At 43.4% G+C, this 13,445-nt stretch overlaps 1 protein-coding gene across 1 annotated transcript in view; it reads left to right on the top strand.

Moving 5' to 3' along the window:
* Positions 1–13,445, top strand: part of XYLT1 (xylosyltransferase 1) — a 370,064-nt gene that overhangs the window by 338,998 nt on the left and 17,621 nt on the right. Inside the window, 1 exon segment of the mRNA XM_025371181.1 lies at positions 5,562–5,757. Coding sequence (XP_025226966.1) covers positions 5,562–5,757 — 196 coding nt within the window.

Below are 13,445 nucleotides of genomic sequence, written 5' to 3'. Positions count from 1 at the left end.
CATTATACTCTTAGCCCCCATTTCTCCATGCTGCTCTGTAGCTTCCTCAATGATAATGATTCTTTTATGCCTCTAGTATTCCACTGAGCAGAAGTTCTAGAGTTTGCTTAATCCGGCCCTTCACTGTTGCCATTGTCAGTAATGTGCCATTGTAAACAATGTTCTGATGAATATCTTTTCGCAGAAATCCCTTTTTTCCCATTCTCTTTTCTGATTATTTCCTTAATCACTCTCCTTCTTTTTCTTGTTCGTTTAAACAACCTAGCATCTTCAGTTTCTGACGGGGCTCGGGGGAAGAAGAATGTTCACTGACTGTCTGAAAACACAGGCAGGTTTCCCGCCTGGTGTCTTGTCCCTGGCCAGCAAGGTTTCTGCAGGACTGTGACACTGTCCCATCACCTCCTCCCATCCCTCGGCTTCTCTCTCCGTAAAGTTTCTGATGTAGTTTAAAGGGAGACTAGTGTTGGTTAGGAATCTAGGACCTGCAGTTTAAACTCTGATTACAGGCTATTGACCTTGCGCATTCATCTCTCTGGGCTTCGGTTTCCTCATCTGTGAAATGAGTAGTACTCATCGTCTTTGTATCATTAAGATGTTGTGAAGTTTAAAGGAGATAATCATCAAAAACTACCTAATGAGTTATACAATGTTAATCCTTTATATTTGAGACAGTCTTGCTCTGTCACCTTAGCTGGAGTGCAGTGCCGCGATCTCGGCTCACTGCAACCTCCACCTCCCAGGTTCAAGCAATTCTTCTGCCTCAGCCTCCCAAGTAGCTGAGACTATAGGCACATGCCACAACACCCGGCTACTTTTTGTAGTTTTAGTAGAGACAGGATTTCACCAGGCTGGTCTCGAACTCCTGACCTCAGGTGGTCCGCCGGCCTTGGCCTCCCTAACTGCTCAGGGTTCAGGTCATTGCTGGTATCTTAGTTGCCAGTTGCCATTACAGTGCAGCCAACAGTGAACCTACTGTGTGTGATGGTAACAGCTCCTCGTTCTCCCCCTGTGCTTTTCTTTGCTCACTGCCTCCCACTGCACAATCTTTCTCAAGTCAACAAAGCCATCCAAGGACCACCTCCTCTATGACACTTATTAAAATAGCTCACCCCACACCCAGCATCTCCCAAGCTGAAAGTGGTTCAGGGACTTCACCTTCATGTGCGGTATCTTGGGGGGAGTCTCTCTCCCCGCTGCTAGTCTGGAAGCAGAATCCCTACATGTATCCCCAGTACACAGTGCAGTGCCTGACACTTGGAAGGCAAATGTCATTCCATAATAATTACAGTCGCAGGCTTCCTAGAATGTATAAGGTAAATGATCTTACAGGAAATTCCAAAAGACACCCCCAATTTATCTAGGGTTGTTGAAAGTTTCTCCTGGTACTCGTTTTGGAGTGAAGTGAGCTGTCACGTTGCCCCGAGCCAGGAATCCTCTGGCATCCACCTCGTTTTTTATTGTAATGGAATTGTTGTGCCTTGCTGTGGGCAAAGCCGATGTATTTATGAATAGGAGCCTGAAAATAAATCAGGACAAAAGAGCCTTCTCCCAAAAGGCAGAAGGCAATGGATTCCTAGTCCTCTAGCCCTGGGGCATGTGGGAAAACAGCAAGTGAAAACTTTGCCTCATTTTATCTGGATATTTTAGGCAAATTGTGCCTTTCCAGTCCATAATATAACCTTTCATTAAATCATGTTTATTGATTTTTTTTCTCATTATCAAGTAACGCATGTGCATTGCAGAAATTTCTGAAATGGCAGATTGAGAGAATAAGAAAATAAAGTTTGCTTGTCATCCACCATCCAGAAATAAGGATGTCAGCATTTTTATTACAGGTCCCCGAATGCCCTCTGGGGCCAAGGCACGAAGCACTAGAATCTTAACTTCGTGTGACCCCTGCAGGGTGGGCTGACCATGGGAACCTGGAGGTCTGTGGTGCTGAACCCTACTACATTCCGTGGGAATGCAGACTAGGAGTTGCCAGCCAAATCTCCTGATTTTTTTTCAGTGCTCTTCATATTTAAATAAGAAAGAAAAACACCTTTGGGCCAGATGAAGACTTCGGTTGCATTCCTGTAGATGATTGTATGGCATCTTGATTATTTTTCTGTTTTGAGACATGAACGGTTGTCATTACTTAGATACCAAATACAGTCAGGATGAGGCATCAGAGGGCTTTGTGTTCACTCCTTGGTTACAGGGACTGTTGATGTAACTTAGAAGCATGAGGTTCACGAGAAAATCCTTCTAGAATTTTCACTCCTTCAATAAGTACTGATTGAGCAGCTACCGTGTGTCAGGCACGGAGAATTCAGTCTTGATCCAGGCTGACCACGCCCGTGAACTCAAAGCCCTCCCACTCTAGGGCGAAGAGAGACAGTACCTAAGCACGGGTAAACCAGAACATAAGATCAATAAGGGGAAATGCTCTGCAAAAAAATGAAGATAAAGTCATGTGAGAGTGACAAGTCAGAGGTAGCAGTGAGCTTAGCTTGTTCAAGAATCCAAAATAAAGTCCCAGTAGCCAGAAGGTGGTAGATTAGGGTAGCTGGAAACAAAAGGAGGCTAGAGAAAGCGGCAGGACTTTGTGGACCAGGTAAGGAGTTTGGATTTTATTGCAAGCACGAAGCAAGGTGCTTGTGGCATTTAAGTGGGGAATGATGGATGTGGCTACTATAGCAACAGGTTATAGTGGGCAAAAGAAAGAGGGGGTGACAGTTAAGGAAGCTGCTGCAGAGGCGCAGGTACAAAATGATGGGGGCTTGGACCAGGATTCTGGCAGTGTATAAGGAGAATAGAGGATGGAAGGGGCCAGGTGTGATGGCTCACACCTGTAATCCGAGCTATGCAGGAGGCTGAGTCAGGGAGAATTGCTTGAACCCCGGAGGCAGAGGTTGCAGTGAGTCGATTTCATGCCACTGCACTCTAGCCTGGGTGACTCTCCATGAGTCATTTTTGAGACTCCATCTCAAAAAATGAAAAGAAAGTGAAGGGAGGCAAGTAATCAAAGATTGACTTCTACATTTTTTTTTGACTGCTGCTTTCTGGAAACACTTTCTTCCTTTGACTCCAAAGACAGCAAGTTCTCCTGCTTCACAGAACACACTGGCAGTGCTGTACGTGTCTACTGTCATGATAACACTGTGTAACCAACAACTCCCAAATCAGTGTTTTCAAACAATACGCATTTATGTAACGCTCGAGTTTGCAGATGAGCTGGACAGTTTTCCCAGTCCGGGCTGGCCTTGCTCCTGTATCTGCAGCCAACTGCAAGTCGGGAAGTGGCTCTGTGGTCGTTGGCTGGGAATAGTTGCCTGAGCCTAGGATGGCTTCAGCTGGGACAACTAGGGTAGCTCTGCTGTTTCAAATGTCTCCTCCTCCAGCAAGCTAGCCCAGGCATACTCTCATGGTGACCTCAAGAGAGCAAGAAAGCAAACAGAAGTGTGCAAGGCATCTTGAGGCCCTGCCTCAGAACTGACAGGACAGCCCTTCTACCACTGTCTGTTGTCCAAAGAAGATTCCAGAGGTAGAAAAATAGGTTCTGCCTCCCAGGTACAAGGAAACTTGCAAAGTCACATGGAAGAGAGCATAAGATACAGGAGATGGGAGATTTGGGGACATGAATGCGGGCGACCACTGGCTCTTTCATGACTGTATCTTTGCTGTCCAATACGGTAGCCACAGGTGGCTATTTCAGTGTAAATTAACTAAAACTAAATACAATTTAAAATTCAGTTCCTCAGTCACACTGGCCATATTTCAAGTGCTCAGCAGTAGCACATTGCTAGTGGCTTGGGAGATGGGGGCCCCAAAATCTCATAAATCATCACTAAAGAACTTATGTAACCAAATACCACCTGTTCCCCCCAAATCCTGTGGAAATAAAAAACTTTTGGCCAGGCGCAGTGGCTGACACCTGTAATCCCAGCACTTTGGGAGGCCGAGGCGGGCGCATCACTTGAGGTCAGGAGTTTGAGACCAGTCTGGCCAACATGGTGAAACCCTCCTCCCTACAAAAATATAAAAAATCACCAGGCATGGTGGCTGATGCCTGTAATCCCAGCTACTCGGGAGGCTGAGTCGGGAGAATCGCTTGAACCCGGGAGGCAGAGGTTGCAGTGAGCCAAGATCACACCAGTGCACTCCAGCCTGGGTGACAGAGGGAGACTGTGTCTCAAAAATAAATAAAACATTTCTGTCATCATAGGAGGTTTATGTGACAGCCCTGCCTAGATTTTGCTGCAGTGGTGGAATGACAGCACAATCCCTGGACTGTCCACTCCCAAAGTCCAGATTTAAAACAGGTTTGCATGAACTGTGAATGCCCAGCAAACAATCTGAGGACTGTTCAAGTTTCGTTTTTTTTTCCATGCCCCCTGGAAGGCAATCCAGTAACAAGGCAATGATTTCAGGAGATGTGTGAACACAAGAAGGCAGCTTCCCTAACTGTTATAATTGGACATAAAGACTTAAAACTCCAGATCAGGACCAGAGGGAAGGCTGCGCGTTTAGCTGAGCAGGGACAATGATTTGTGGAAGGATCCATAAGCGCCTTCTTAATGCTGTGCAATTTACACATTGCAGAAGCGGCAGCTTTTTATCTGACAAGTAGGAAAGATACCAAGGTGGGCTCCTCCAAGGTTCTCCTCTTTTGCTCTCTGCTTCCCCCTTTTCTCTGGACATCGCCGCTTCGCTACCCTGTCCCTTTCAGCCAGCAAGCTTTTGTGGATCAAAGACATGCATTTTTAAAACAATAAGCCACTTTTGCATGTGTGTTTATCTCAGATTGGCAATCGTTGTTAATGATGATAACCAGTGTGAGTGGTAAGGACTGTGAGAGAATAAATCAGTACTTCCGCAACAGTTAAGCTGCAGACACGAAGAGCCTCGGAGATTTAAACAGAGGCGAGACAAATGAAAGGTTTTGCTCAAAGATGTTGAATGCAGCACTGTTTAGAGAAGCAAAAAATTAGAGTTATCATCCAATGATAGGGAACTTGCTTTATAAAATCTGGTATTACCGATGATGAAACACCGAGCATCAACACATACAAAATCATGTCTTCAGAGGCTTTTCAAAGATGTGATAATCCTCAGGAAATACTATACAAAGAAGACAGAATAATAGCTAGGATAGATAGATGCCAACTATGTAGTGTTTATGCAAATAGATGCATAGGAAATAAGGCCAAAGGGAAATCCATCAACATGACAGTGTTCACACCCCATTTTCACTGCCCAGTACCAAGCACCAGAGGACTCAATATCTGTGAATTGACATCATATATGGGAAGAGGCATGGAAAGTAGTCATTTTACTTTGTTTGTTGTACTTTCCTACAGTCAGCATGGTTTTCATTTATAATCAGCAAAAGAAAAAAGTATTCCTAGTCATTGAGATCATAGATACAGAGGGAGCAGCTTTCAGACAGATGCAAGGAAAATGGTAGGCATTGGACACGATGGGGACTGCTTTAGGGACAAAACTAGCTTGGTGGGTGGGGAGCCTCCCTGTGATCCTACACACCTTGGGCCCTAACCCATGAGCGCCTGTGTTTTCAGGTACTACCCAATGGGCCACCCAGCATCTGTCCACCTCTACTTCCTTGCCGACCGCTTCCAGGGCTTTCTGATCAAGCATCATGCTACCAATCTGGCCGTGAGCAAACTGGAGACTCTGGAGACCTGGGTGATGCCAAAAAAAGTCTTCAAGATCGCAAGCCCACCCAGCGACTTTGGGAGGCTTCAGTTTTCTGAGGTAAGAGGCCAGGTCTTGTCACATTTCATTGTATTTTGCAGTTCCCTTGGCCAGATTCTACTCTAGTATCTGATATTTCTAGTTGGAGATACAGGAGAAGAGGACTTGGAGAGCCCTAAAGATAAGCTAACCCCGTGCCCGGAGAAGGCTCTCCGGCCCCAGTCACTGGCACCAGCATCTTAAACAGGGAAAGATGAAACCAACTGGAACACGGATGTATTTTTTAGGGTAGAATTTCTGCCCCTCTGAATATTTTATCCTAGCCAGTGATGACTCCTAAACCAATGTCAGTAATATTAGTCGCATTTTCCAGAATGGAGAACTGAGGCTGATAGAGATCCAAAGATTTTCTGGATTGCTAGGAAGTGGGAGAGCTCAAAATTCAACCTAGGTCTCTTTGGCCACAAATCCTATGCTGAGTTGTGGTTTTGTCTCCCCAGTTTTTAGCACCCATGGATTTGCTCAAGGGAAGTACCAGATCAATCACTGACTGTATGACTAGATGAGTAGATGGATGATGGATTGAAGGAAGGATGGACGGACAGATGGGTCACATAGCTAGCTTTTTTTTTTTTTTTTTATCATTCTGATCTAAATCCAAATGATATACCTTCAGAGAAGCCTTCCCCGGCCACCCACTTAAGCTGCTGCAATAACTACATTCTCCACCCAACCCTTCCCTATTTTAATACTTTTTCGTAGCATTTACTATCTAAAATTATCTTGTTGCTTTATCTGGTCACTCACTGATTGTTCACAGGAGAGTTGGAACTGTGTCTCCCTCTTCACTGTGGTATCTCCAGCACACAGAGAGTACATAGTGTTTGTAGATGTTGAGTATGTGAGTGTATCTGGATCATGGTGCAGAAAGGAAGGGGGAAGCATGATAAAGCCTGGTGTGTGTTGTTCACACAGAACTGCAGCACCTGGTTTCTGCCTTTCTCACATCTGTAAGGGCTAAGGAGGTGATTTGTCTCCATGGTTCTGACTGCTGGATTAGGGACCAAGAGTCTGATTGTAGACTGTGGTACATCTTGAGGGGCTAAGAGTTTGTTGGGGAGAGGGGGAGTCCCACCTGCTTATATTTTCCTTGACAGTCCTTCTCTAGCTTCTGTGGCCCTGCCTAACCTGTTCTCCAGCGAATGTATGTATCCCCATGAAAAACGCACCAGTGAGAGTTTCTTGTTGAGCCACTGTTTTCAGTTAAGACTCCTAGTGGATTTGCTGGATGTGAGCTGCCAAGGGAGCCCACTCCATAAATTACTGGTGTCAGGGGGCAATTAGATACTGCCCCAGCTGGATTCTGTGCTAGGGGCCTGAGCAGCCAATTGACAACATTAATGTCCCATTAAAGAGATGAATGCCTGGTGTCTGGGCTCTCCCTGCTTATCAGCCTGCTGTTGGGCAACTGGGTACTTCTGGCAGTGACAAATGATGTTGGCCTCCCCATGGCTAGTGCTTTGGGGGAGGGTCCTCACTACACAGGTCTGGTACCCTTGGTGTGAGAACCATCAAAATCACTGGCAAAAATAACAGCATGTGATGCCGAGAGCCCTCACTTGTATTTTGATTTTTTTCTAAAGTCTTAATTTTAATGGCAAATGAACAGAAAGGGAAGGAAGAACCACAGGGCCACTCTGTAGCCTATTTAGGATCTCCTTGGAGTTAGCACCATCCCAGGGCCTTGCATAGTGCCTGACTCACTATGTTCAGCAGGTGGCTGAACAGCTCAGATACGTTTCTCCAATCGATGGGAATCTCATGCTATTGACTTGGAAAAAAAAGATGCTCATTGTTTCTGCAGGTAGTCACTGAGTGCCTACAATGTGCCAGGTTCAGGAGGGATCGTGGTGAACCAGACAAACCAGGCCCCTGTGGTCATGGAATTGCAGTCCAGTGGGGCAGCCAGCCAATGAGTGAGCAAACAGATAAACAAAAACAGCTCAGCTAATGACAGGTATTCTAGAGAAAACTTCATTCATGTGATTCCTGGGGACTCAGGACCTTGATGGGGACAACCTGCGATAGAATGATTCATCTAGGAAGGCTTTTCTAAGGAGATCACTGCAGAGCTAAAGCCTGTAAAAGAACCAGTCCCTGGGGAGATCTGGAGCAGGGAGAAGAGCATATGCAAAGGCCCTGAGGCACTGGGAATGAGCTAGGAGTACTCGAGTTGCAGTGAGACCAATGCACTGAGTGCAGCAAGTGAGAAGGAAACTGGTAGGAAAGAGGCCTCAGGGAGTAGTCTTGCAGGCCCTGGAAAGATGTTCAGGTTGTATTTTAAATGCAATGGAAAGATAGAGGGAAAATGGCAGATAGGAGGCAGGACAAACTTGCAGCTCCCACTCGGATGGACAGAGCAGTGTGTGGAGCCCCACATCATGAACTTTTGCTCCCAGAAATACTGCAGAAACATGCCAGGAAAGACAAGAGAATCCATAGAGCCTTTAAAGGAGGTGAATTGCCCTGCAGGCTCCGTGGGAGAGCCAAGGAACTGTGAATCCCCAGAAGATCACACTAGCTCACCAGCAATGGATTCAAATCAAGAAGAAATCTCTGAATTACCAGAAAAAAGAAGTTCGACTATTAAGCCAATTAAGGCGGCACCAGAGAAAGTGAAGTCCAACTTAAAGAAGTTTTTTAAAAAATGATATAGGATATGAATGGAAAAATCTCCCGTGAAATATAACCTAAATAGAAAACAGTCACAGCTTCTGAAAATGAAGGACACACTTAGAGAATTGCAAAATGCACTGGAAAATCTCAGCAATCGAATCAAATGAGTAATAGAAAGAACTTCAGAACTTGAAGACAAGGCTTTCAAATTAACCCACTCCAACAAAGACAACAAAGAATTTTTAAAAATGAACAAAACCTTCAAGAAGTTTGGGAGTATGTTAAATAACCAAACTTAAGAATAATTGCTGTTCCTGAGGAAGAAGAGAAATCTAAAAGTTTGAATAATGAGAGAATAATTGAGGAAAACTTCCCCAGCCTTGCTAGAGATCCAGACATCTAAATAGAAGAAGTGCAAAGAACACCTGGGAAATTCATTGCAAAAAGATCACACCTAGGCACATAGTCATCGAGTAATCTAAAGTCAAGACAAAGGAAATAATCTTAAGACACAAAAGCATCAGGTAACCTATAAAGGAAAACCCATCAGATTAACAGCAGATTTCTCAGCAGAAACCCTACAAGCTAGACGGGTCCTATCTTTAGCCTCCTTAAACAAAACAATTACCAGCCAAGCATCGTGTATCCAGCGAAACTAAGCTTCATAAATGAAAGACACAGTTTTTTCAGACAAATGCTAAGATAATTCACCACTGCCAAGCCAGCACGACAAGAACTGCTAAAAGGAGCTGTAAATCTTGAAACAAATCCTCAAAATAAACCAAAATAGAATCTCTTTAAAGCATAAATCTCACAGGTCCTGCAAAACAACACAATGAAGCAAACCAAGGTATTCAGGCAACAAATAGCATGATGAATAGAATAGTACCTCACATCTCAATACTACTGTGGAATGTAAATGGCCTAAAAGCTTCACTTAAAAGATACAGAATCAATAAGAATTCACCAACCAGGTGTCTGCTGTCTTCAAGAGACTTTCCTGGCACATAAGGACTCACATGAACTTATGGTAAAAAGGTGAAAAAAGATACTCCATGCAAATGGACACTAAAAGTGAGCAGGAGTAGCTATTCTTATCAGACAAAACAAAACTTTAAAGCAACAGCAATTAAAAAAGACAAGGAGGGACATTACAGAATGATAAAAGGACTAGTCCAACAGGAAAATACCACAATCCTAAATATATATGCACTAACACTGGGCCTCCCAAAACAATTACTACCAGACCTAAGAAATGAGATGGACAGCAACACAGTAATATTGACACACTTCATCAAGACAAAGTGAATAAACAATGGACTTATGCTATACTCTACAACAAATGAACTTAACAGATACTTATAGAACGTTTTACCCAATGACTGCAGAATTGCGTAAAACAATTCTATTATACATGCTATTCATCAGCACATGGAACATTCTCCAAGATAGGCCATATGATAGGCCACAAAACAAGTCTCAACAATTTTAAGAGAATCAAAAGTACAGTGAGTACTCTTCTCAGACCACAGTGGAATAAAATTGGAAATTAACTCCAAAAGGAACCACCAAAGTCATGCAAATACATGGAAACTAAATAACGTGCTCCCGAATTCAATGCTTCTGGGATACAGCAAAGCCAGTGCTAAGTGCAGAGTTCATAGCATTAAATGCCCACATCAAAAAGTCAGAAAGGGCCCAAACAGACAATCTAATATCACACCTTAATGAGCTAGAGAAACAATAACAAACCCAAATCCACCAAGGAGAGGTAAAAGACCTCTACAAGGGAAACTGCAAAACACTGCTGCAAGAAATCATAGATGACACAAACAAATGGAAATACATCCCATGCTCTTGGATGGGTAGAATCAATATTGTGACCATGACCATACCGCCAAAAGCAATCTACAAATTCAGTGCAATTCCCATCAAAATACCACCATCATTCTTCACAGAACTAGAAAAAAACAATCCTAAAACTCATATGGAACTAAAAAAGAGCCTGCCGAGCCAAAGCAAGACTAAGCAAAAAGAACAAATCTGGAGGCATTACATTACCCAACCTTAAAGCATACTATAAGGCCATAGTCACCAGAACAGCATGGTACTGGTATAAAAACGGGCATATAGACCAATGGAACAGAATAGAGAACCCAGAAATAAAGCCAAATACTTACTGATCTTCAACAAAGCACACAAAACCAAAGTGGGAAAAGACTTTTTCTGCACTATTCAACAAATGGTGCAGAAATAATTGGCAGGCCACATGTAGAAAGACAAAACTAAATCCTCATCTCTCACCTTATACAAAAATCAACTCTGGATGGATCAGACTTTAAGACATGAAACCATAAAAATTCTAGAAGATAAAATTGGAAAAACCCTTCTAGACACTGGCTTAGGCAAAGACTTCATGACCAAGAACCCAAAAGCAAATGCAACAAAAACAAAGATAAATAGATAGGACTTAATTTAAAAAGTTTCTGCAAGGCAAAACAATCAGCAGAGTAAACAGACAACCCAGAGAGTGGGAGAAAATCTTTGCAGTCTGTAGATCCAACAAAGGACTAATTTCTAGAATCTACAAGGAACTCAAATCAGCAGGAAAAAACAATCCCATCAAAAAGTGGGCTCAGGCCATGAATAGACAGGTCTCAAAAGAAGATATATAAATGGCCAATGAACTTACGAAAAAATGCTCAACATCACTAATGATCAGGAAAATGCACATCAAAACCGCAATGCGCCACCACCTTACTCCTGCAGGAATGGCTATAATAAAAAAATAATAGATGTTGGCATGGATGTGGTGAAAAGGGAACGCTTTTATGCCGTTAGTGGAAATGTAAACTAGGACAACCACTATGGAAAGCAATGTGGAGATTCCTTAAAGAACTACAAGTAGTTCTACCATTTGATCCAGCAATTCCACTACAGGCTATCTACCAGAGGAAAAGAAGTCATTATACAAAAAAAGATTCTTGCACATGCATGTTTATAGCAGCACAATTCGCAATTGCAAAAATATGGAACCAGCCCAAATGCCCATCAGTCAATGAGTGAATAAATTCCACAGCATGGACTATTACTCAGCCATAAAAAGGAATGAAATAATGGTATTTGCAGCAACCTGGATGGAATTGGAGACCATTATTCTAAGTGAAGTAATTCAGGAGTGGAAAACCAAACATTGTATGTTCTCATAAGTGGGAGCTAAGCTATGACAAAACAAAGGCTTAAGAATGATACATGGCTTTGGGGACTCAGGGGCAAGGGTCGGGGGATATGGGGGATAAAAGACTACACATGGGGTACAGTGTATACTGCTCAGGCGATAGGTGCACCAAAATCTCAGAAGTCACCACTAAAGAACTTATTCATGTCACCAGACACCACCTGTTCCCCAAAAGCCTATTGAAATATATACATATACACACATATTATAAACTCAAAAAAAAATAATAATAAACGCAATGGAAAGCCACTGGTTGGTTGGAAGCCAGGGAGCAGTATGTTAAGCTTGAATTTGAGTATGTATTTGAATTTGGGTAATTGACCATTCTGCAGTGGATGGTGGTGAACTTCCACAGTGAGGCCCCTTGAGAAGGTCCTGGAGGTCACAGAGGATGTGACAGCAGCATAGCCCCACCTCAGGCTGCCCCACCCCTCACCCATCATGCTCCTCGGTTAGAAACAAGACCCAGGTTGGTTGTCAGCTGCTCCAGAACCCTCCTGCCCAGGTTATCTTGGTTTTAAAACTCAGATTCCAGGAAAGTATTTATCCTCATTTCTTTGGAGGATCCAAGGGCAGTGTTCTGGAGGGTTCCCATCTTTCCCTAACTGGTGAAAAATCTCTTCCTTAAATATGACCCTAAAGTAGTTTTGTGGCCATTCATCTGTTTTGTTAGTATCTGTTGGAAACTAGTGCGTAGAGGGAAGTCCATGTGTTCAGCCCCTACTCATTCAGTATGTGTTCAAGATAGATTGATAGACAGGTGATACGTAGACAGATGATTAACAGACAGATAGATGGGTGGATAGATTAATAGGTAAACAGATGGACAGATCATTGATGGATAGAATAGAGATAGATGATCAACACATAAGTAGATGATCAATCTACATAGATCATCAGTTGATCAATAGACAATAGGTGCTCAATATATCTCTATTTCTAGATCTCTATAGAGATATTGAACATCTACAGTAGATAGATATAGAAATAGAGATATATTGAGCATCTACTCTATGCTCAGCACTGTTTCAGACACTAGAGACATGTTGGTGAGCAAGCCCTGCCCTCATGGAGTTCACAGTCTAGAGCTGGAGAGAGAGAAAGACCTATAAATTAAAACATGCAGTACTGTGGGGGTCAGGAGAAAAGCTCTGATGATCAAATGCTTAGAGATGTACCTCAGTGGTGCCTCTGTCCAGGAAAGACTTCTGAGTAGAGGTGATACCTGAGCCAAAACCTGGATAACAAGTTTGAGCTGGCTAGGACGACGCTGGGAAAGGTAGACCGGTCCAGAGAACAGGCGGATCATGGCCAGAAGATCAAGAGGAAACAGAGAGCCCTTCAGAATGAGGTGCTGAGAGTAACCCAGGGTGGCCTGGAGCAAGGAGCAAGTGGAAGGGAGGGAGAGGGATAGAGATGACAGAGGTGAAGCTGGAGCCAAACCAGAAAGGTCTCCAGGAAAGGTGAGAAACTGGACTTACAAACCAGGCGTTGCTGAAAGCGGTTATAAGTAGGAAAATAGAAATCGGGCTTCTTTAGAGAAATCTCCAAAGACCTTTCAAGGTCTGAACTGAATCCTGTTGATCATTCATTTATTCCTTCAAGAAATAGTATCCTTTTAATTTCTACTGTGTTCTGGGCACTTTGCTAGGCACCAGGGCAGGGGCGAGGGGACAGAAGGTGCTGGTCCCTGCTGATCCACAGGGTAGTAGAAAAATACCAAGATTTCATAAGCCTGGGAGGGACAGCAGCCACTACAGGAACGTCAGAGCGGTAACTACCTCTGTTACTCTCAGGATGCTTTTTTTTTTTTTTTTTTTTTTTTTTTTTTTTT

Source organism: Theropithecus gelada, chromosome 20, assembly GCF_003255815.1.
Source record: "Theropithecus gelada isolate Dixy chromosome 20, Tgel_1.0, whole genome shotgun sequence".
NCBI classification, from domain to species: Eukaryota; Metazoa; Chordata; class Mammalia; order Primates; family Cercopithecidae; genus Theropithecus; species Theropithecus gelada.
This window is presented reverse-complemented; position numbering and strand designations above follow the sequence as displayed.